Source organism: Streptopelia decaocto, assembly GCF_964273445.1.
Source record: "Streptopelia decaocto genome assembly, chromosome: 3".
In the NCBI taxonomy this organism is placed as follows: domain Eukaryota; kingdom Metazoa; phylum Chordata; class Aves; order Columbiformes; family Columbidae; genus Streptopelia; species Streptopelia decaocto.
This window is the reverse complement of record NC_138656.1, coordinates 21,787,424-21,812,694: the sequence shown is the minus strand read 5'-3', so window position 1 is coordinate 21,812,694 and position 25,271 is coordinate 21,787,424. Positions and strand designations below refer to the sequence as shown.

The 25,271-nt window shown below is 41.9% G+C and overlaps 1 protein-coding gene across 1 annotated transcript in view; it reads left to right on the top strand.

Moving 5' to 3' along the window:
• TGFB2 (transforming growth factor beta 2) overlaps positions 1-25,271 on the top strand; it is a 65,986-nt gene that overhangs the window by 20,828 nt on the left and 19,887 nt on the right. The window contains exon 2 of the mRNA XM_082047415.1: positions 21,560-21,723. Within this exon, the coding sequence (XP_081903541.1) occupies positions 21,560-21,723 (164 nt within the window). The remainder of the gene's footprint in view (positions 1-21,559; positions 21,724-25,271) is intronic.

The following is a 25,271-nucleotide window of genomic DNA, read 5'->3' as shown; positions in this document are numbered from 1 at the left end:
TCTCTGTGGCTCCCTTGCGGTATCCAGGCATCCTTCCTTCTACCCTTGGGGTAGCTGGCAAGGGAGATGGGGGCATTATGTGTTTGCAGTCCTTTAGGCAAGTGGTACCACAGTTTATCCAGAGATGTAGTTTATCCTAAGTAGGTGCTGTTCACCTCATCGTTAGATTAGGGCTTTGGTAACTCATTTTCAAAATGAACTATATGTTTGTGAACTGGATCCTTAGCTGACAAAACTTAAATCAGTTGTGTCTGCTGGGGGATGGGGAGCCGCCCTGATTTATTCCAGCTGAGCTGAGAGCAGAGTCTACTTCTCATGTGCTTGCATTTCTTCTAATTCCTTTTTGAAGTCAACTGCAAAGTTTTAATTTTTATAAGTGGCAAATCCAGAGGGTAGGTGTGCCATATTTAATTCCCCCCAAACTTGTTAGTGTTTCTGTGTGAGAAGTCACTGTCCTTGTAGACAGTATAGTTAAGAGATCAGCTGTATACATTGTGGGGTAGAAGATGAGAATCATAGGATTGTTTAGATCATAAAAGATCTTTAAGATCATTGAGTCCAACCGTTAACGTCACACTGCTGAGTCCAGCACTAAACCATGTCCCTAAGAACCTCATCCCTGTGTCTTCCAAACACCTCCAGGGATAGTGACTCCACCACCTCCCTGGGCAGACTGTTCCAATGCCTGACAACCCTTTCCATGAGAAAAATTGTTCCTAATATCCAATCTAAACCTCCCCTGGCACAGCTTGAGGCCATCTTGTCTCGTCCCATCACCAATTACTTGGGAGAAGAGGCCAACACCCTCCATGCTCCAACCTCCTTTCAGGTAGTTGTAGACAGTGATAAGGTCTCCCCTCAGCCTCCTTTTCTCCAGGCTGAACATGCCTAGGTCCCTCAGCCGCTCCCCATCAGATGTGTGCTCCAGACCCTTCACCAGCCTCATTGCCCTTCTCTGAACTCACAATGATCCCTTATCCACTCCCACCTTTGAAGAAACACAAAAGGGAGATGAGTCTTTTCCAAGTAGCTTGAATTAAAAATACATGTTTTGCTGAAATCCACACTTGTCTGCCTTCTGGGTAAATGCAACAATCTCTTCAAACATCTAAATCTATTGGCATTCATCAGATTGAGCCTCTATAGGTTCAGGCCTTGTCTTTTCCCTGTGGTTACCCAGTTGCAGGCTGTGTATTTTGTGGTTTTTTGGAAGTTACAAGCCCCTCATCTCTTCTTGAAGATCAGGTTGCATGTAAACTTGATAATCTGCTGATGGGAAAACCACCTGGGTTGAAGACAATGTCCATGACTAAGTTGTAGAGGGTTAGCAAAATCTTTCAACTGGTGCCCAGAGGTTTTGTGAAAAGCCAAGTTATTGAAAAAAAACCACAAAAAAAACAAAGGGGAAGATTTTCATTGCTGCAGTACTAGAAGGTCTTGCTGCTGCTCCCCAGAAATGGGGAGGAAGCAAGGAAAAAAATCATTTCTATGGAGATGCTCAGGTGGACTTGCTGGAATCATTTTGGGGGAATTTCAAGTACAGCAGCAAGAGGCAGGAGTCTTCCCAAGCTCTGGAAGTGAGGTTACAAAGGATCTGCTTGGCAAGTGGTCTGTTTCTCCACCATTACTGACATGTCCTTTTTAATTTAGTCTACTTTTAAAGGCCAAGTGTGCAAGTTTTTGGAAGTTGCTGTTTGCACCACTTTTAGAGGCCACCGGGGTTATTGTTTTAAAATAGATAATTAACTTCCAGTTACAGTTAGGTGAAATATGGAATCACGTCAAACCAAATAGAAAACTATATGAATACCATCATTGAAAGGATGCTGATTTTTTTTTTTCCACTTTTTCTGGTCCACTCAATTATATTCTATTACTTTTCATATAGGTGTTTAGTCTTCATTGTCTTTCATTAGACTCTGGAGCTACTAGATCTCCTTCCTTATCTCTGATTTCTCTCCATTTTAACACTATCCTAGTAGAAAGAGCATACTCTCCATACGTATATCTGCCATATACTATCAGCCCTTGTTGTCTTGCAGTATACTTGCAGTTGAACCAGTATCTTGGATTATTTTCTCAGTCATTTTAATATTTGTGATTACTTCTTATTATGGTTTGTGCCTTCTAGGTTGCAGTAAAGCTTTTGTGTATGGAAAATAACCTATTGTCCTTGTTGTGAAAATTTGAAAATGGTTCTTTGTTATTTGGCATGACTACAGGGTGGTTAGCTGGCATCCCATACTTCTCATTTGAACGTGTGATCCTAAAGTGTTATCGTATGTGTGTATCAAATATACAAAGCCAGGAAAGAGACATCACTTCTTCTTCATGGATGTAATTTACATGTGCATTTTGAAGACACCTTCATTGTGAATTCTGAAGTTCCACCTCTGAAATTTGGAGCTTTTCCTTTGGTTTAATAGAGCTAGAGCACTCCTGAAGCATACTGTGTTTTGTGTGAATATGTATATTTTTCTGTCATGTATTCTTTTGTATTGGTGTTTAGAAGGGCTCTTCCACCAGGGTGTGCAACCAGTACTTCCAACAAAACACCCAACTCAACAACAAACTCTCTGGATACTTCCCCATTTCAGAACCTGCTTTCCAGTGTGATGTCCCCTCTGAATATGGTTCTTAAGAAGCTTAAGTATTCTGAGCAATTTGTGCCAGTGTCATATGACTAAAGCAGTGAAGACTGTTTCTGGAACTCTACTTCTGTAGGCACAGGTCAGCTGAACACGGGCAGAACCCCACCAGTAGGAAGTGTGACTCATAATGCATGTAGAGCAGAAAATTTTAAATTTGCTGTGAAGAGCCACCGTAGTTTTCATGCTCCTTTGAACTAATGTGTTTTCAAATAATTCTTCAGGTTATTCCAAGAAGCCGCTGGTGCATTCCTAGTCTGTTTTGATCTTTAAGAAATGCAGACATTGACTCTGTAATTTCTATCCAAATTCATTATCGCAGTCATGGTGTTATATGATGCAATTTGTGGAGCTCTTTCACTGATTGTGATCTCTGTCTGTAGTCTGCGTTAGTTTTGGATCCTTCTGAATCATAAATGGTCAGAACATCTTTTTCTAATATTTTGTTGGATATCATCTTGTTAGTCTGAAATACATATTCTCTTATACTTTTGGTTTCTTCGTGTGCATATATGCCTCTGTGTGTTTGTATGCATACCTCTTTCTCTAGCAAATTTTGTCTCAGATTGTATGTTTGCCCAAGAAAGCAGAAAGTAAGTTGCTTGCAAATATGAAGCCATTTTTTTTTTGCCATTATTGCAAAAATTGTCTAACAGTACAGGTGAAGCGTCAAGTAGAGGTAATGGGTTCAAATTAAGGCAAAAAGTCAGCTGTTGTTAAATTTGAGCATAATTCCATTGTCTTGGCAATTCTGTGAGCCTGCTTGTGGTATGTGCCCATACTGCTGTCATTCGGGTACCGCCGCTGCAGAGCTGTCCTGCACCACAGTTTTATTATTGTGATATCTTCTTCAGTGTCTGATAGAATAGAACTCACCAATAAAAAGGAATCAGAAAGTCTTGGTAGTGTATGTCTAAAAGCCAGTGCCCTGCAGATGAATCTGAAGCAGGTGGCCACACTCGGAGCGACTGATATTCGTAGTGTCTTGGATAAAGGCGTTTATCTTGTGCTTTGGAAAATCCAACTGGATCTATTTAGCTGCTTTATTTGGACACAGGAAAACTAATCTAGCCTTGTAAATTTGAACACTCAGCTATGAATAGCACAGACAAGAACTGAGTGCCCATTATGGTGTGAACTTGTGCCATTGCCTCATGTGTTACCTCTCATCTTAACCTGTCACAGGGAAGGGGCTGCACTGCAAAATGACGAGTGTCTGTAATGTCCTGTGGTACCTTGTATATTGTGGAAAAAAAAGTATGTACCTGCAGCAGCAGCAGCCAATCACAGTGAGCTATACCATTCTCTGTTTTCCTCCTTATTCCCCAACTCTCTTCTTCTGTTCCAGACACTAGAAGGTTAAAATATAAAAGGTGCATATATTGTAATAAAAAACCTTTTCCAATCTGTATGTGATTTTACTGCAGACAAGGCAACTTTTCCAAATTTACATTAACCCATATTTGAAAATGGATGGTTTTGAAACTGGGAAAGCTATTTAGGACATCTTACTATGTTAACGTGAAATGTTTCAGATTTTTTTTAAGAATTTCAGAAATAGCAAAGTTTTGTAATATCACTAACAAATATTAGAACTTGAAAAGCTCAAACTCTTGACTATTTTTGGCAATATTTTTTTTTGTGGTTTTTTTTTGTTTGTTTGGTTGGTTGTTTTTTTAAGTCCTATCACTGTTCTAGAGTGAGCTGGGGAGGCTCTCACTTGCTCACAGTGACATTATTTATTCACTCTTAATGTGCTTGGACCAGTAAAGGTTGGAGACCACAGTTTCGATCAGACAGGAAAAAGCTGGTTTTGAGTAAAAAGTCACTTGTTGTCATCAGTTTCTAGAACATTTCTAGCATTGGGTTAAAAAAAGTGTTCAAATGGAGCAAGAAAGTCTGAGAAGCAATGGTCTTCCCATATCTTGATGCCCGTCAGAGGTTCTTGCATGAGTGTTGGTGCTGAATAATGGTGTCCTTTCAGTTTCAAAGAGATTTTACTTGTTTCTGCTTTGTATTTTGAGAGGTTAAAACTTACATTTTGGTCCAGGGTAACTCTGTTCCAGATTGGTATCAACAAGGAAAGACTGAAGTGGAGCCATTAGTTATGTTTCTCTCATGTCTAATATTGAGCTGAGACCTACCGATTGCCTTGGCTGTCTCTCCTTTACAACAGGAGAAGGTGGGAATCTTTTCTCGCTGGCTGTGGCAGGCCATGGCAAGGTACTATCGTCTGCACACATGGCAATCTTTCTTTATCTGCCAGTAGGGTCTTGTCACCTGTGAGCAGATTGGGTGGCCAGGCTTAATGGTAAAAGGATTCTTCAGCGGATGGTGTAACATGTGGAGTTTTTTAGTATTTTGTTTAGCCTAGGTGCAGCTATCCTACAGCCATGTCATTACAGAGTAGTCCTCTTTCCTTAGCTTCAGTAGAGAAGAGAGCTCCTCACACTTGAGGAGGCGAGTGGGCTTTCATGCTTCTGAGGTTTAGGTTAGCAAGGCATAGTTTTCTGCCTCAAGGTGTATGAGCACCATATAGTCTTACGTGTAGATTAGTAAAGTTATATTTGAGGTAAACTTTCTATCAGTTGAGTTTTGTTACTAATACAAGCTCTGAGAGGAAATACTGGACACCTCTCCTTTATGCGTATTGTGTAGATGTCTTAGTTGGATCATCTTTGCTCCTTTCACAGGCACTACTAATTCAACAGTTATAGCTTCAGCCAGGTAAACCATTTAGGTGGACAATTCTGTTATTTGTAATAAGAGGAAAATCCGTTTACATTTAGTTACAGTGCCTTTGAGAAAGTCCTGGACCACTTACTGGTCTGGAAGAAGGAAGATCGGTTTATATCTTACCTACACTTTGAATTGATTTGGATTATAATTTTTCCCATCCTGACTTATAAATACCTCTGGAACAAGTCAGTGCATCTCACTTTAAAAAGTCTTTACAATATAGCCTGCTATACCGTTCAAAGCTAAATACATATGGGTGTGTAGGCACAGCCAGCCATCCCGTTCGCATGGGAGAAAAGTTTTTAAGCTGAGAATCTTATCTTCCTAACTTGTTGTGCTGGACCTGAAGCATCTAATCAATGAGTTAAGTTAGTAGGAGCAAAACATTAAACTCAGAAGAGCTCTTCCAGCCTCAGGGGATCTTGTAGTTCTGAACAGAGTACTTTGAAATTAGCATTTGTCAAGACTGAGCTATATGGACACAGCAATAGGATAGCAGGTGAGAAATGCTTGGGGTTTCCCTTCCCAAGCCATGCTGTCTGGTGCCATTCAATAACACTTGATTATAAAGAGAATTTGAGCTTAATTGTTGCTTTGTGACTCTGTTCTTGTTCTTCAATATCAACAGTATCTTTTGCATGTAAGGAAAAGGCCAGGTAAATGCATCCTCTTCTGCTTTGGTAGCTGTGGAAGAAAGCTTTGAGCAGATACCTTCAGCCTGGCTTTCCCCGTCCATTCAATGGTAGGGCTCATTCTGTAAGAGCAGGCCAGCGTCCAACTGTGAGCCAGACCCTCCGTCTGGGAAAGGCCTTCATGTGGGTCTCAGTGCCATTCTGTAAACCTTGTTATTAAATGTCAAAGGTTTGCATGAGTTGGTCCTTGCTGTTTTGTGGGTTAAAATGTCACAGGGAAGGCTCCTAGAGGAGGACAAAGCATAATAAACTGGCCTTTATCTTCTTTCTCTTGTCTTTTATTTAGTAAGGATGAGAACAAAAACATAAACATATACTCCAGATTGAAAGGTTTATTCGAGACACTGTGCTTTCAGGAACTCTAAAAAGTCAAGTAGCACTTGTCTCTTCCCTTAAGAAGGCATTTCATGTTCTTACAGTCCCGGGATTTAATATCTTCATTTGTATTGAATAAAGCCAGTAGAATACTGTTTGGCACTAGGCAACAAGGAGGTGCCAAGAAGAGACTCTGCTGAGCTCTAGATGCTTTACATTCCAGACCTGTTACCTTGTAAGTGTAATATTTACTGGATTTCAGTCCGGCTGGAGATGAAGAGCAGGCCGGTGAAGGAGAAGAGAGTTAGGGAATGAGCTAGTACCACATGCTAAATTCTTCCTGGGTAATTGACTTAACATGAAGATGTGTAATGAACAGTTACTCATGGGCTACAATCAATGTGCATAGCAGTAAAAGAAAAAAATAAAAAAGAAAAAGAAAGGGGCAGGGGGAGGAGAAGGAAAGGTCTATTCTAGCCATGGATGAAAAGCCCTAGACTTTGCAGGGGATACTGTGCTTGCAAATGTGAACAGATTATTACAAGGGCACAGGAGCAGTTTTAACACTTTTGCTCCTGTGCACACTTAGCTTTTGTACCTAGATGGCTTTGTCTCCTTAGAGGATTTCTTTAGAGGAGATTGTGGTCCAGGGTTCAATCAGTGATTGAAATCTTGTTTACAAACAGAGCTGGTAATTGAGCAAAGGTGAATGAGTAGAACTCATAAACGTTTTTAATCTGTGTGAATCATAAAATCCAAAGCCTGAGAAGAAATGAAGATTTGCAAAATCACCCAGATATTGCATGTTTCAGTCCCAAGTGAGTACTGTGGGAGAATAATTTCAGATTCTTGTCTACCAAACCAAAATATCAGGGAGAAGCTGGATCCAGTTCAGTTGGACTTTCTTGAGTTATGCCTTCATGCTATTGTAGCTGAAAAAAATGCTACAATTCCAAATACGATGTGTAACAATGGTGCAAATTCCTTAATCCTTTTTTCCATTCATTTATGTAGTAATTACAACCATAGACCTGGAAACTATTTTCACAGGCAACTTTCATTTGCAGAGGCTTATTTAATTTTGTATATTTTATGACTGCATATTCAATTTTACTCTCTTCCTCTACCAGAAGAGAAATTTGATGGTGTTACCTTCATTATCAATCTGTTAATTGGCTCAGTGTCTTACAAGTTGTACAGTAGTCCACTGTACAAAATAGGACGATGTAATTGTGATTGGTTTTTGTTGTTTGTTTTTTTTTTTGCTTGTTTGTTTGTGGTTTTTTTTTTTTTAGTTTCATTTTGTTCTCCTTAGAGGGCACCACAAAATGCTCTAATGAAAGAATAATCATAAGCTTAAAGAGGAAGGAAAGTTTTAAGGGACTAATTGAAGAGGGGAAATGGCTGAGTGGTTTAGAGGAATGAAATGATGGGAGAGCGCCAAGTGAGATGAGGCAGCAAAAGTAAAAGAGCTACCACCAGCTGCGATGAGTGATAGACATGCACTTAAAAACTGCGGTCGTGGGGCTGTATAAGTATGCAGATAGAGGGAGGAAAGCGATAGTTCACGGTTTGTTCAGGAGACAGCAGTTCGAACATACATCGCCTTATGTGGCAGCCATAGGTAACAAGCAGTACTTTGTGCTCCAGACCTCTGGCAGTAGGACACTACCCCTTCCAGGTCCGTGTTAACAGGAAAAGCAACTTAGGACATGGTTAATGGTATACTCTTCGTCAATACAGTCATCCATGACGGAGCAAAGACCGCTGCCCTACTGGGTTCTGTGGGATGTGGTCTTTAATTTGATCTGTGTGCAGGGGACCTACATTAACCAACTTCTGTCAGTTAAAACTGTACTGTCTTCCCGTTTTATAAAGAAAAAAAGTTTGGTAGACTGGGTGGCTCTGTCACCTAGACTAGAATTTAATCCAGACTGGAGAGGCCTGGAGAGCTTTAGGAGCAGGTGGCTGTCCATTGGCCAGTTTGAAATGAATGGGATGAGCTCAGCCTAGCGGGTAGATCTCTGCGTGCTTGTGGAAAGCTGGCTCTCGTTTTCATCTCTCTAATTAGGAGGTTGAACTGGAAGGCCACTAAATGCATAGGCATGAAAGCTGTCACCCACTGGTGCTCCTTCCAAAATGCAGAGGTTGGGTTGGTTAGGAAAGCGGTGACAAAAATCACACAGCAAGTGTGAGAAGCCTGAAGGATTTGGTCCTGTGAGCTACCGTCAGCCTGAGGAGCTTCATGAGGACAGGATTCACCCCGTTCTCCCTCCCTGCTCGGAGCTCTGAGGTGGGAAAGCTTTTGAGCACACAGCTCTGTAGGAAAGCTCATCGGATGACTTCAGCGGGACTGTGTTTAAAGTGGAGCCAATACCCATGCTCTTTCTCTGAAGCGGAGTGTTAGGCGTCTTCCCCTGTAATTCTACTAAATACTCAGACTGATTTTACCACTTATTTCACATACATTCACTTCCAGTTGGTTGAAATACCCTGCAGATGAATAACAGGGGAAATAAAACATTTGACTTGAAGACAAGAGAAATTATATTTGTGTTATTTTGTGCTAAGGTAGGGAGACACATAAACACAGCAGTATGAACAGCTTAAAATGAATTGTGAAACAGCCTGAGACTGTCTTTTCACTCCCATTTCCTTAATTTCAACACCACCGAGTTTGTCATGTATGACGGCTTTGTGGTTGTTGTGACACTGTTGGAGAAAATTGGATTTGGGGAAAGTTTTCTTAGTTCTTTAAATAATTCAAAATGTTTTCCAGTTGTGTTTTTTTTCTCTCCAGCGCAGCTTTTTTCTGCAGTGGTACATAGTTTGTAAATCAGATTTTTGTATAGTGTTGCGTTGCTGTGGCAGTGTATAATCCTCAGGATATAGCCAAGGGATTTCCAGCCATCCGCTTGCATTTCATAACAATACTTGTGATTAGAAGCCCTTCTACACAGAAAATTAAAATGCAGATGTGTATTCACAAGCTTAAAACACAGCTTAAATCATCCAGCACTAAAGGCACAAGTCAGAGCCTGCGATGAGCGTGTTTGCTGTCAGAGTGCAAGATGTACTGAACTGACATTTAGTGAATGGCCTAATTTTACAGACATAGACACATGATGGGTAACCACAGCTTACCTTAAAAGAAGTCCATTTCCTTGGAGAGGTTAGCCTTATAAACATACTTGCTTGATATCTAGCGCTGAAAGTGCATGCCTGTGCTTCTGTCCAAGTACCAGGCTTAATCACAATCCTGCTCAATGGAGCTGCCTTCTGGGGTCTCCAACAGCCCACCTTGGTCTCCAGGTCTGGGGGGACCTGACCCAAGTTGTCCCGGCAGAAGCGCTGTCCTGTGGCCCTCGCGAGTGTCCTGACCCTGCGGGCTGGCTGCCTTCTCCACCTTCGGTATTGCTGGAGGGGCACCGTGTTCTTCACCCGACTTCCACGGCACCCATAGGTGCAGGGGTGTCTTGCCCAGAGGTGGCAGGTGCCGCCGGGACTGCAGGATGTCTCGGTCCCACCTGCCGCCTCGTCTCTGGTGGCTGCGGATACCCTGGAGGTGGGAGGAGGGAGGGATGCGGAGCATCCGCGGCTGCGTGCAGGTGTGCCAAGCTCCTTTGAATGCTCACGGGGAGAAGAGATTTATAACAGAAGTAATTTTTTTTTTTTCTTGGTGAGTCTGATGGATTCAATAAAAGTGTCTGCACTATATATATATATATTTTTTTTTAATATAAACTCATCAGTAAATTGGCACTGAGATAACACCGTGAAGCCAGTTTTAATCCTACTGGCTGGGCTGTCAGTGAAATTTGTGAGAAAGGTGCCAGGATGAGGAAGGATTTAAAAGAAATAATAAACATACATAGACTTTCTCAAACACACATGCGTACATCTAATCTTACACCTAATCTGCTGTCGAGAAGGTAAAATGTTTTCTTAGATAAAAATTATTTGAGGTTACTGGGGTTTTGGGGGTGTGATGATTGCTTAGGGGTTTTTAGGCACTGCAGTCAGCATCCCAATGTCCGTGTAAAACAATATGATATACAAGTAATGCTGCTGGCCTTGTGATCATGTCTGTCTCTTCAGCCTGCTGATGGAGAGGTCTCTTGTTACAGATTGCTTCTGAAGATACGGCTTCAGCAGCATGCAATGAGAAGCAGGTTAGGAAATGAAAGAGAAAAAAGGTCTTTGTTATGAGGAAAACCATTAGTCAGTCTTGTGAAAGACAGAACGTTAACCTGATCTGTTTTAAGTCACTGAAGTCATTGCAGCTTTAAAAACTCAGCTGAACAGTGCCAGCAAGTCAGGTCTTACTTTGCCATTGAGAAAGGTTGGCTTGTGTTGCCTGGTGAGTTTTTTTTCTTTTTGTCCCTTTTTTGTTTCCCTCTCTCTTTTTCTTCTTTTTTTTTTTTTAATTCTTCAGAAAAGGTAGGATATTGTACTTGCAATTCTTGCTTATGATTCATAGTTGAAAGAGGAGCAGCCCTTCGTGGAGAGAGATGAAAGACACTAGGAGTATTTTTCTTACTTTCCAGTGTAAGCAGAATAGCAAAGTACATACCTGAGAAGCTTCCAAACACAACACACATCTATTTACATATATGATTTCAGTGGTGATACATGATAACCTGGGATTTCATTCAAAGGATCCTGATGGGGATTTGAAAGTAGTTCTTCTTCCCTGAATGTTCACAAAATAACTGCTGAAAGCTGAAGGACCTTTTGTTGGCAACCCAAATCTGCAGAGAGGCTGGAGACAGTTTTCTTGTGCTGAAAATCCTCTCTGTGCTTACAAGTGTGGGGGTAAATTCCTGGCCCTTTTGAAAGTGATGGGAATGTTTTGTCGGTGACTTCAATGGGACCAAAAGTTCACTCAGGTTTCAGAGGCGCTATGGTAACTCTAATATTTGTTCTAATGCCTGTTGACGGATGCAGCAGCTTTGCTGTTAGCTTGTTGTGCATCTTCCCAAGCAAAAAAAGATCTATCAGCTCCTATTGGAAATGCAGGGTCATGGGCCTGCCACAGTGGCATCCGACACATGAGCGAGGGACACATCTGAAGATGGGTTTTTCTCTCTCACTATTGAAAACGTGCTGTTGCATAAGCAGCAGTGAGATCACGGGGGGGTTATGTTTGAGAGAGTGAGCTGGTATGCTCTTTCTTTCTCCCATATGTTTTAACCTGCCACAAGATTAAGCTTTCTTTGTCGAGAAACAAAGATAGCAGTATGGTTTGTATTTACATTCCCTCTTGGCTCCTTTGCATGACAGGCAATGTGTAAATAGGACTTTAGAAAGAGGAGAATTGAGGTCAGACCTTCCAGACTTTCTAAAATGTGTGGAGATTTGTGTATACTGAAAGATGGTCCGGAATGGAAAAACCATCGCTTGCTGCTTTCCAGAATACTCCCAAGTAATTAAGTTACCCCAATTAAGCATTGCTCAACAGCTCAAAATTTAGACCTGAAAATAGCTCTCATGTGATGCATCAGTGTTGTTCGCATTACACAGCCCCTGCCTTTCAGCATGGACGAGGGAAAACAAGCCAACAGCCTGGAAAGCTTTAGAGGCAAACAGAGAGGAGGGTCTGATACATTCACATGAGGGAATTTTTCTTCAGAAGATTAATTTTCAAGCAATTGTAAAGGCACGGACACAAAATGTCCACTGAGCACCATGTTCCTGAGGGGGATGCACAGGTGTTGCCATGTGAGGTGCTAGTTTGCCCCCATTTCCAGCTTCTCCAGCTTTTGCAAACAGGCAAACAGTCTTTCTTGCTGGGAGATCATGCATGGGGCTGTGCTATGTGCGCTGCTTCGTCCCAAGATGGGCTGTGCCCTGGGAGGGTCTCCACTCTCCTTTTTAAGAAGAGTATTTGACATTGGTCACACCAAGCCTGCCTGGGTTGGGGTCTTGTTTTTGTTTTCCTGGAAGGGACAGTTTACCCTTTCATTTTAGCCAGAGGTTTCAGTGATTTCAGCTGGCTTTTGATCCTCCTCCAGCTTCAGGGATTTGGATGCAGGCAGTCAGTTTGAGGCTCAGTGCTCAGTCTGACTCTTCTATAAGTTAATATTCAGAGTTTTGGTTTATAGCAGAAGCAGCCTGCTGGGTAGTCCTTGCTTTCTTCCGAGTTTCAGATGAAAAGTGCGCTTTCTTAGAGACATTCAGTCTTATTCAACACAATGCCCTCTTGGGACAGAAGAGTTTGTGAAGGACTGAGACTGTGGCTTGTAATTGCTTCGCAACTGCCCTGTGGCTGTGAAGTAGTAATAACACAAGTTTCTGCAATCTCTGTGCTGCTTTACCTTAGCGCACATTTGAAGATGTCATGCACCGTCTGTAGGACATCGTTACTTACAGATCTCTTCTATCTGTTCCACAACTGTTTCCTTTTTGTTCAGGACAGCCTGCACAAGCAAATTATTTCCTCCAAAATAAACTGTGTAGCTTGCCTGGAAGGACTATGCACTGAGGTCTGTGTTCCTTAAGTAATTTTCTTGCAATCCTGAAACTCAGTCAGATTTTCTAATTTTCTTTGCAAATAAGCAGCACTGGGGGACAGGGAAAGCACAGAGGGAGGATTAAACTAGTGTCTCTTGGGAGATACAGCGCAGTGCTTACAGCTGTCCTTGAAAAGGGTTATCCTATGAGCATCGTTTTTTGATTGCAAATGGTGTCCCTTTACAAAACTTGGTTAGTTCTTGCTGCCTCTGCTCTGACAGCATGTTGCTTTGGCTGGGTATTTGTTCTTCAGTGGTCCAGTTGAGGAAAATATAGGAGCTATCACACTGACACCCAGGATGGACCAGTGGACCAATATTGTGTGGTCCACTTAGGTGAAGGCTGGAGATGACATGTGGTATCAAAAGAAAGGGAGGGAGAGGAAGGGTGCACAGGGGGTTTTCCTGACTTTTCTGCTTTTTTGTGGGTAGACTAGTGGCTTGGCCTCTAATCCTGCTGATGTGTTTTTGAATTTTTTTTAATCATTACTGTTTTCTATATATGTGGCTACACTCCAGCACACAGAGACTAGCAGAGGATTTTTGCTTCAGGTTTTTGGGCAAAGGGAGGCAAGGAGGAGGCAAGATTTAAAGTCATGTCTCAGCACCCAAGGCTGGGGTTAGCTGGCCAAGAGAGATCCAGCTCTGTTTCAGTGCCAAAACCCAAACCTGCTTTTCAAAAGATCACAAGGATAGTTAGGCCCTGTGAAGATCAGGCCAGAAATATCCAGTTGGAAGATTTCATTCTAGGGACCTTTGGAAAAATTAAACAAACAAAACATAACTCAAAATACTGGGTGCTGAACACTTGAAAATCTGGTCTAGTGTTTAAAGCACAAAAGGGATTAGTCGCTTTCTGATTGCTGTACATCAGCATTAGCAGCAGGGGCTGGGAAGAAAAGCTGGGTCTTTTTGTGCAAGCCTGCACCCACATTAGCTCACCATCCCCTTGCACCGGCAAGTGCCTCTGTGTCACTCACAGGAGAACGATCGCGTGGACTCTGTGCGAGGCTTTTGGTCATTTTCTCAGATAAAGCAGAGTGTTCCTGCAGTTTTACTCTCTCTGGTATTAAATTTGACCCCCTTTGCATTTTGGGTGACGGACTAACATTTTCAAGAAGGGTTCATTCTTGGCTGTTGATGTTACAACCTCATAGGAGGTGGACAAACATACGTGATGTCGACGCAGCAGTTTGTCTTGATATGGTACCTGTAGGAGAGGGAGGAAGAAAAACAAGAAGCCATAGGTGATTATTCAAAATACGTATTCTGTCTTCCTTCTTCCTAGCTGGTATAAGCAGTATGGATTTTTTCAGGCTAAATAACGTTTCGGACTGAGCCTACACAGAGTAGTAGCTTTGTGAGAATAACTGTGAAGGGGTGGCAGAGAGAGAAATCCAATGGAAAAATTGATTTAAATTAGGGCTTTCTAGCTGATAAGATTCAGTTAAATCAGATACTTCAGTGATATGGGAAAATTATGGCCCTTTATACAGTGGTCTCCAGACCAAATTAAGGAACAACCAAAGTCAGTTTTAGCTGCAGCAAGTACATACAGGTGAAGGTGTAACATGATTTGGCCCAGTTCAGGGAGATCAAATACAAAAAAAAATACATAGGTCTAAAATGGCTTGTATTGTTACAGCCTTAAAAAGGCAATGGTAACTTTTCTTGGCAGGGTTTCATATCTGCTGTAGGACTCATATCCAGCTCCAGTGTGCTAGTAGAGATGAAGTGGCAAAAATTAGAGAACTTGTAACAAGATGCCATTCTCTTTGCATCTTCAAAATGACCCACAAAACCAGGACTTAACCTATTTTGTATCAAGAATCCCATGGAGCAGCTTTCCTAGAGCAACACCAGTGATTTGAGTTTTATTTTACTGCTTGTGTTTGTGAGAATTTAAACCTTAACTCTAATTATGATTCTCCAATGGCTAATTACACTGTCTCAGTATCCCTACTATCCAGCTGCATTTTGACCCAAAGATGCCTACAGGATATTTTTCACCATTATAGAAATCAAAAGACAATTACATAAGTGTCAAAGTTTATCAAATTCTAGAGCAATAGGAGTACTTTGAAGGAATTAATTATTTGGGTAACTGGAAACCAGACTACCAGATCACTGTGCTATTGAGGTCGTAACTTTGGCTAGTTGTCTTTTGAGTGAGGCTTGGTGAAACAATGAGAAAGTAGCTATAGAACCAGAAGCCCCTTGTCAGATTTTAAGTAAGGAACATATAATTTCATAAACATATCTTCAGAAACTTCCATCTTTGCCTCATTGTATCTAGTTCTTCAATCTAGAGAACATCCTGGGGTTTTTCACTTCTCATATGTTGTCATAGATCTTAGTGTGTTTTAAAAGAGGAATAGCAAGTGCTTCCACAGTAGGGAATATGTCAGAAAATCCGGTTATTATTCTCTTTTAAACCTTTGCCTACCTAGACCTTCGCTGGTGTAGTTTTTTGGACATGTGGAGCTTGGCAGAGAGAGTGTAGACAGAAAAAAGAAACCATGTGTTTGTGCTGTGTGAGCACTGCCGAGTGTCTTTGCTCTGAGTGCTCTAGAGTCTGATAGTGACATTTATTGAGTCTTTATAGCTGGTTTATGGAATAATAATTACATATATGGATTGCCTGCTACATATCAGGAGCTCAGTAAGTCTTCTCTACAAAGAAAAGGTTACCTAATATAGGAAGAATTACTGAAATAAGAAAACATTTTCAGGATTGGCTTCTGTGAGTGTAACTAGTAAAAGAAAGTCATGTTTGAAGAGCTGCAGCAGAAGTCCCTGTAGGAGTGAGGTTTTGTTTCTTTGTTTTTTTACTCCAAGGGGAATCACCTCAGGACTCTAAAATCCATTGTCTTAGTGAAGCTGTATTGAGGCTTCCCCATGTGACCACAGGGACAGGTCCAGGGGTCAGTATTGGTGATATTGGATCCCCAGCCTGTTCTTTTTCTGAGGAAGAAGCTCTGTCTTCCTTTATGTGTATGACTGTCTGTTTCTCTTACTAAGCGTCAACATATCCATGTGCCGTAAATACCAGGACCAAAGGTGTTGGGGAATGTGGAATCGTGAACCATCCACTCCCCTTTGGCATGGATAAATTGCATATCTAGAGATTGTTCAGCGGAAGATGTACAGCTGCCAGTTTCTGGCCTGTGTTCTTCACCAAAACCAGGTGCAACAACAGAAGACGTATGTCATGTCTTGCATTGCTCTGCCATAGCCTGTTCTGCAAGAGGAGCTGCGCCAGAGCCATCGAGCCACAGCTGAAAGCCTTATCCACTGTGTTCCCAGCAGTTTTATTCTGACTTCCAGTGCAGTGTCCCTCCTCAATTGCTAATGGTTGGTGACAGATAAAGGTAATAGCTCTTTGGCAGCTGCGTAGGTAAAATCTGGAATATTAGAGTAAGCCTCTAAACACTGCTTTTGTACCGCCTGACTTTGAAACCTTGCTGCAAGAGGCTGGAAATGATGTCTGAGCAGAGAACGACTCAAGTGTTTCTGTCCATGAGCACTGATAAAGTTATGAACACATCCATTAGCTAATGTCATGGCAGGACAGAGGTTCAGAGCTAATGGAAAGCTGATGTACAACTGGTTTACGTTGAAAGGCCAATCCCAGTTCCCGAATATAACCTGTAGGCCTCTGTATTTTGGTTCACTGTATTTATATATCCCCTTCCATTGTAGAGAAGCGGTTTCCAGCAGGATTGTTGCAGTCACGTCAGGGTCAGGAGGGGTGAGCAGCGTAATTATCTGTGGGCTTTGGGAGCCCAGATATATTAAACAAATTTCTAATTTCTTGGACAGACTTTCCCTGGAAAAGATGAGAGGATTTGTGACCCGAGGGTGCCTGACAGGAAGGACGGGATCCTGCTGGAAAGATGTGCTGTTACAGCTGACGAGCTGCCCGTCCTTCCAGCAGTCTGGATGTCCTTAAAGGCAGCCTGCCCTGGCTCGTGGCAGGAACCCATGTCTTGAGCAGAGAGTAAAATTCACACAGGGGGAGAAACAATGTCATGTTATGCTGGGTGGCTGCTGCTTGTTACCAAAAAAAAAAAAAAAAAGTAGGATTTGCTATCAGTGAGCTGAAATCTAAACAGCCAAAAGGGTCCTAATAGTTAGAGGGGTTAGGGAAGCTTGCCAGAGCGTGGAAAGCATAACAACTGCATTTAATAACAATCAAGCTACTCTTATAAATATTTGCGTGTGCTGCTTCAGAGCCTACTACATGGTCATTCATGTACTGCAGTTAGAAAGACGAGGAGGGAAAAAAAAAAGGGGGACGAGAAGAAAAGGGCACTCCATGGTTTGTAGCTGCCGTAATAAAGAGTGGGCAAAGCACCAGAAATAAAAGAAAAAGGAAAAGAAACCCTCCAAAGTTTAATAAACACAAAAAGGAATAAAAATAAATCTTTGGAGCATTTATTACAAGCCCTTGATGGAAGGATTAGATTGAAGCTCTCAGCCTTTCCAGTATTGGGTGTATGTGTGAAGTCGGCCTGTCTGGCCTCTTGCAACAAGAAAAGAAAAGTTGTTTACATTTCCTAACTTGGGCTGCACACATAATTGATTTTTTTTTTTTTCAATAGCAGAAACAAAAATTCAGAGGGGAAAAAAAGCCTGTTTGGATACAACTGAATATAGGTCTTTTTTTCCTTGCCAAAACGAAAGCCCAACTCTCAGAAGAGCTGTGTCAAGCCGAGTGTTTTGTTTCTCCTGAAATGTCAGTACACGCAGTACTTGTGTGGAAAACTGGGGAAGTGCAGGGCTTAGTTCATCAAACACAACTGTGGGAGGCAAAAGTGTCATCCTTTTATGCAGGAGATTCCTGACTTGGGGAATGTCTTCAGCATGGAACAAACTTCTTCCATTCCCACTTTTGGTTTAAGGGAGCTTGACTCCATCTCACTCTCCTCCCAGCAGCTATGCCTGGGGGTCTACGTGCTGTTTTGGATGGTTGGTCAGAGGACGTGTTTAGTCTCTCCTGTTGATGACTGCAGACTGTTGAGTATTTTGGGAGACGTCTTCTGCACCCCTGCCATGGGTGCTTTGCTGCTCTCTCAGAGCAGGGCTGCTTTCTGCCCTTGTTGCTGGCACAGGAGCTTAGGGGATGCTGGATGTTGAACAAAGTCAGTAAGAAGCGCAGAAACCACAGTGTCCTTATGCACTTAAATGCTCACGTACCCAAATACGTTTTAACCTGGCAGTTTGGACTGTCCTGTCTAAAACAGCTGATGAAGTTTCAGCTCATTCAAGAAAAAAAAATAAAAAAGCTAAACTGGTGATGCTCTGTGTTCAGCAGGTTAAAGAGAGGAGGAGGGATGCTGCCTTTCATCTTCTTTAACTGTGTCTTATAATTCTTGTCTCAACTGTACCGTGATGATTGTGATTATGATTATTACAGCTGGAAGTCTTCAGTTTTTTGAGGGCTGAATTGATGAATAATTTAAAGATGATAAAAAAGGAATCTTTCATTGCATGTACTATTCCCTTTCTCCAAAACAAAAGAAATCTGTGTTTTCCTAGCTACAGGAAACATATTGATTTAATTCCACTCATTAATGTTAATGGTTCAAAGAATACTTAAGGAGTCTAGTCTGCAGCAGGGTAACTGTGTTTGCACACTGACTTGGTTGGAGTCATACTGGCGTCTACTGGAGTCATTGGGCCAAAACCAGAGGGGAGTCCAGAGGTATCCAACTGAGACTGGATTGATAAAACTGTCAGGTTAAGGTGGAGCTGCAAAGAGATACAAATTGCGGCATCTGAGATCACTTAAAGGCTAATCCAAAACCTTGTAGGCTCCATAGGGTTCTTTCCATTCCCTTAAAGAGCATTGCAAGTCTCAGTTCTCAGTCTTAATGTTGATTAGTTTTCAAATAAACTCCAATTCTTCAGTCAGCCTATTTTTTTTTTTCCAGAGGAAGGGTTCCAGCTAGTAAATAAACCTATTTTTTTCAACTGTCCACAAATAATGCCTTTTCCTGAATTGACTTTCTAGGGATACTGTTGTGAATGATGGAATAAAGAAATCAAATTTCTAATGTGGATTTTTGCAAGACATAAAACTATCTTGTAAGAGAGATGAAAATTCTCTAAGACAAGAATTCATTCTTATTTATTGTGGTTGGAAGATAAATACTCATTCACTGGGTATACAAATGCACTTATGCAAACACAAAAACATGCACACTGAAAGAACATTACTTCTTTGTTTATCTTTATATATGAGAGAAAAATGTAAATGCAGAGATGATTTAGAAAAATCTGTTCAGATACATATTCACAGATTTGTAATATAGAGTATCTAAAATACAGAAACTGAAAAGAAAGACTACGAATATAGTGCAAGAAAGTTCTAGAAGTAAGTTAGAAGCTAAATATAAATAAAACAGACAGTGAAACAGGACTTTTCAATCTGAAATGAAGTCAAGATAGACAGGGTCTGTCTGTGCCAGGGCAAATGGCTGGCTGCTAGTTTGGTTTGTCCACAGGGAATGAAATGGTACGTTGATACCTCAAATAAATGACAGGGAGGACAACTTACAATTCACCCTGGAAGCATCAATCTTATATATACCTATTATTATGCCAAATTGTATTCCTAGTAGGATTGGGTTTGGCTGAAGAACAAGTGGTAGTCTCTGAGTTTCCTATACCAGAAGAATAAATTGAAGAGATTATTTCTTTATTAAATCAGGATATAATCTCTGCACTGAGTAGCTTTTATAAGAATTTTCAAAAGTTATCAAAATTAGGATAATCGTTGCATAAAGCTAATGTATCTACAGTTGAAGCCGAGAGTCTTCCTTTATCGTTAAAAGTTTTCTCATAGCTCTGATTATTTTTAAGAGTTTTCACCTCTGATCATTGAAAAAAGAGGTTTTGGCTCAATTATGTAGAGGAAGTGTGTCTGTGAGTGTTGCTAAAACAGACTAAATTTGTTTTATTCCTCTTATGACTGACTTAATTCAAGTATTTATTTTGTAGTCGGTTTGAACTTAGAATTATTTGAAGAGCTGCAGCAAATGGGTTATTAAATGTGTAACTGTAAGTGGTGTTGCCTGGTGTAGCCAGTTGCTCAGAAGTTCTGGTAATAGCAGCCAGTCTAGGAACACTAAATATTAGGAAGAAGGTCTTTAGGTTATTATGCCTTATTGATATGTATAAACATTTTTAAGCATTTATTCCAACTGTGTTTAATCGTTCGTAGTTAGAAATAAAGATCAATCTACTGGACTTGGTTATCCCATCTCTTTACATAGAAATTACAACTTGTGTAGATTATATCTGTTAAGAATTAGGTGTCTTCCAGAATAAGGTATTTTATTCCATCAATAAGTACCTGGATAGCTAAGGGAGGCAGTGGAGCAGGAGGCCTTGCTGGGATTTTGGACAAGGCCCACATCTTTCACGGGAGTTGAACTTTTCACCTACCTGACCTTGAGGCTGTCATCTCCTGCCACTGCATGGCAAATCCTGAGCTACCTGACTAGGGGGAAAACTTTGTGTTTTGTAGTTATTATCCAAAGTCTTCCTGCTGGTGTGGTCCCAGGGACGCCTTTGAGGTTTGCTTCCTCAGCTGAAAATCCTTCCTCCCACAGCTCCCCAGTACAACTTTCCTCTTTCTTCTTTTTCTTTACACACTTCAGTTTTCACACTGTGAGAGAAAAGGAGACCTTTCCCTCGGCTTGGACGGAGATTTTTCTCCAGGCCAGGGGGCAGGGTGAGGAGGGACTTGTAGACAGGGATGATGGTGGGGACCAGCTTCTCCTCATGCTGCTGGCCAGGACAGGGTGGAAAGGTATCCGATGGTCCCTGAACCCTTCAGAGTAACCCATGTTGTGCTTTGCTGCTTAATCTGAGTCACAGTTTACAGCTGGAATGGAGGAAGAGACTGTTTTGAAACCTAAACTGATATTTTAACACCATCACTGAAGATCTGAGTCTTCTTTTCTAGCTGTTTTTTCTTCTTTCTCCTCAATATATAGTGAGGACTGCTTATGTTTAAGGCTTTTCCTCCTTCCAAGTGATCAAAATGCACATAATTCTGTTTATAATGTCCACTTTCTGCTTGTCTTTTCCTGCCTTTCTTCTTCCTCTTCTCTTCCTGCCCTTGTTATTATAATCAGAATGAATATTTTATTCCAATAAAATCCTTCAATAACTACATAGAAAACAAAATCTGAAGCTGGCTACTTTATTCTCCCATGTTCTGGGGAGGAAAATGGTCTTCAGAGAACATGCAGAGCACATGAGTTGCCATTGCTTGTTGTCTTACCAGATTGCTGTGAACTCTGTGCAAGTTTGAAGGCATTTGCCAGATACTAACTGTTGTTTTCCCAAGTTACAGTCATCCAGGATTTTCCACCAGTATGTTGAAAGAGGGGAGTTCAAATGCATGACCTGAAATAGAGTTGGAAATGGTTAATCTCTATTAATATGGTATTCCTATAATCAAACACATGTGGAGTTGTTGGGATTTTTAATTAAATTGTTAGTAATATTAAATTTGCAATTGGAAACTGAATCATGCTACAGATACTCCTCTCACTGAGGCTGTCTTGTATTATGCTGTTTGAAGGAACGATTTATTTTATCATTAGAAAAATAATAAAATCACACTACTTTCTTGCAGATGCCATCCCACCGAGCTATTACAGCCTTTACTTCCGAATCGTCAGATTTGACGTCTCAGCGATGGAGAAGAACGCCTCCAACTTGGTGAAGGCCGAGTTCAGGGTCTTCCGCCTGCAGAACTCAAAGGCGCGGGTCTCAGAGCAGCGGATAGAGCTGTACCAGGTATAGTGGCACCTCGTACGCGTCACCTCCCCATCTCTCCGCAGCAAACCCGCCTTGTACCCGTATAGCCAGGTGGAACAAACCACAGGGAGAAGCGGTTGAATCCCATCTTTCCAAAGTAGCCTCTTATTTCCTGCGCCTTTCCTAGAAAGGACTTTATTCAAAATCATATAAAGCTGAAATGTGCAAACTTTTTCTAGCAGTTTTTCCTCAGGACTCTGAATTTCAGCACATAACACTAAGTGACAGAACAAGATATCAAACAAGTGATCTCTGGGATCTCTATCTCCCAACACATGGCCTGTACTGTAGTTTACGTAGAAGAAGTCAAATTCCTCTCTCTGTTCTGTGTTCAGGAGAAGCCTGTTAACTGTTCCTCACAGAAATGATGTTGTTAATAATTGAGTTTCAAAGCTTAGCAATTTCAGACTTAGATTCTGTATAGTGGCCTAGGGATTGAGGCAAGGGAATGAGGAAGAAAATTACTCCGTGACTCTCTCACTCCTGAGTGTTGATAAAATTCATGTAATTTAATCTTTAAAGCCATAAAAGTCACTTACATGGAGCCAGTGCGTTTGAGCAAATAATGTCTAGGGCGTATTTCATCTGAAGCATAGCTCATTTCACTGAGAAAGACAGCAAAAAAAAAGGGCTCAACTCCCAGCAGTTTTATATTGAGTCAAACTCATGGTTGTTCCAGTAATCCTGGATTTGTTCTGCTGAAAACCCTGCCAGATAGGACACCATCTTGTAAAACAAAGTGTGTTGAGCCCCTATTAGGCTCTGTTCTTGCTGCCCTCATTAGCCATCCCTGAGCACTGCCCCAGGTTTGCAGCACTGTAGAGTCCAGTTCAGATCCAGTGAGTGCAAATTCAAGTTAGTCTTCTCCTTCCCTTTCGACATTCACCTTCTGCTTGGTTTGTTCAAGTGCAATCCAAACTTGGAGCAGAGAGGTGTGTATTTCAGTTCATGGGCTTGCCAAAGTGACAGTATAAGCCACCCTCAGAGGCTGGCAACAGGAAAAGCCACACTGGACTGTTTAGACATTTTTTAAATGTAGGAGAAGCGTGATTCTCAGTTGAATGTAGTTTAGGTCCCCAGTAGTCCCTGGGTGCTTGGCTTCACGACTGTGACCTGGCTGTCTTGCTTCCCAAGGACAGGCTGGCAGAGAAGTTGAGTAAATAATGACATTTCTTAAAAAAGAAAGTTAGTGTGAATATTTAATGAAAGTCACTGGTGTCATCTATATATAACAGCCATCACAGAGAATTACACTGTGAGTCCCTCTGACGCTGCCATACCAGCCTGTTGAAAAGATTGTATGTTCTGGCTTTACCTCACTGCTCAGACATCCTAAAAGAGTTGATGGCATCTCTGGGCTTTCTGTTGTTCTACTTTTGAGAGCTGTTAGTCAACCACCTGAAAGGAGTACAGCTGCCATTGCCTGAGCCCGGCTCATTGCCTTTCCGTGTTTGAGGAATGTGGGACGCAAAGGGTTCAGTGGAGGTAGGGAAGAAAGGGCCTTTGCTTGGCTGGGAATTTGCTGTGTGATGAGAAACAGCTGGAGTTTATTTGAGAGAGCCTGACTCCAGCAAGCCTGTGCCCATGGAAATGACTGACACCTGCATCCAGGGCAGGTACTTGGGCCCTTTAGATAAATATATAGCTGGTGAGTAAGGCAATTTCTTTTTTAGGCTGGGTGGGGTGTAATGAGTGAAGTGTTAGGTGAGTAGTGAGTGTAGGTTATTGTAGGATTAGGTCTTTTCTCCACCGAGTAACAGGCAAGCTAAAGGCAGCAAGCTCTGAGTGTGTGTTTGTGCCAGGCATGCTTTAGGCATGTTACTTTGCTCCTTTGCTTGTAGAGAGGCAAGCCGTCTCTGGAGCCCTTTCAGAGCACCTATTTTCTGCCCTTTCAAAGCACTTATTAAAATGATAAAAGCTGCCTGTTAGTTCCTCTCTCTGCTTTACTTTTTATAAGCTCCTGTAACTGCCTTCTGCTGGTTGTTTTTCCCCCTCTTTGGTCATATTTACAGTCTTGTACACAGCTCTTCCCAAAACCTTGTGTGCAGGTATTGTCTTAGCTCTGTGATGGTCAATCTGAACTGCACAGGTTCCTCACCAGCAGTTCTGTAGGAGCTGCAAAGTCCTTTAAATATTGCTGCATCTAATCTCCATGAAAATGCATGAGGTTAGTGTACAGTGTTTAACAGGAGAAGCAAAAGCAGGGAGAAGGTGAAGATGAGGATGTATTATAGGACAGCACTGTAGAAAACATCTTAAAATGTAGAATATGGATTTTAGAGAGAAAAATCTAAGGACCTGAAGGTGGGGAAGTATGGGTAGGAGGCACTGGTGCCAGGGTGATGCTAGAGAGGAGCTTTCAGGACTATGTGATGATAGGCTGATAGGGGGTGTCTAGCAGCAGAGGAAGGAACAAACATGGGATGTAAAAGGGGAGAATGAGGAAGATGCTTATTTCAGTGGAAATTGGAGAGGCACATACATTCTGTAAGGGCTGAGGACTTTCTTGGATGTCTTCACTTCCAGCATGAAAAGCTGCGCATGGAGGCAGAACGTCACAGAGGAGATTGCTGGTGGAGTTGGCATATGCAGCCACCACTCCTCCTCCATGCAGAAGCCCTGCTTCCTCCCTTGTGAGATACGTGCTGGGCTTGCCAGGGCTGTTGTGCCCAGAAGGAACAATGTGGGGTTTTGTCTTGCATAAGCACCATTTAATTATTAAGGTTTTTTTTTTATTCCACCAAGTTTTGGGTTGCCTGGTGTTTTGCTTTGTTGAGATATTCTTGATGAGGGTTTTTGAAATTCCTTTCATACCTGTAGTTTCAGGGAATGGTTGTTCCTGTGTACCCTCACCTTGCTCAGTCAAGCAGGAAGCGAGGGGCAGAAGTCTTCTGAAGAGAGTCAGAGCTCTGTTTTTGTGGTTCACTGGGAAAGTGGGCAGCCCTGAACACATTCAAGTCTCCTAACTGCTCTCCAAGAGCTCTCTGAGTCCAGTGGCAGTTGAGTAGTATATATGTACACCACTGGTGCAGAAGGGACAATATTACTCTGAAGGACTATTTTAGGAACAGCTAGAGAGAGATGTGCAGGGTAAATGGAAAAAATAAGCAAGCAGAGTATAAATATTTTGTTTCTCCTCCTGATTCTTTCTTTGTGTGGTCCTCTGACCTTACGGATCTACCCCTTCAAATGAGAAAAGAAATGCAAGACTGCACCTTTTCAGCTAAGCTTTCCTCAGGCTATACTTGGCTCCCTCTTCCAAACCACATCAGAAAAGGACTTTGTGTTTTCCTGCAGCCCTTGTTTGCACTGACTCCGGGAAGGAAGGCAGTCTGGGGCTGCTCAGCGTGGTGAGCCAGTGCCATGGCCCCTCGCTCCCAGCACAGCAGCAGCAGGACCCTGTTCCCACCCTAGAAGCAGGGGTGGAGCAGAGATCACCCCATCGTATTTATGCTGTGAGCGAATGGCTGTGGATCTGTCTGCCAGGTCTGCTGCCTCCTGGGTTTCTCTGGGCAGTAAGTCTTGGA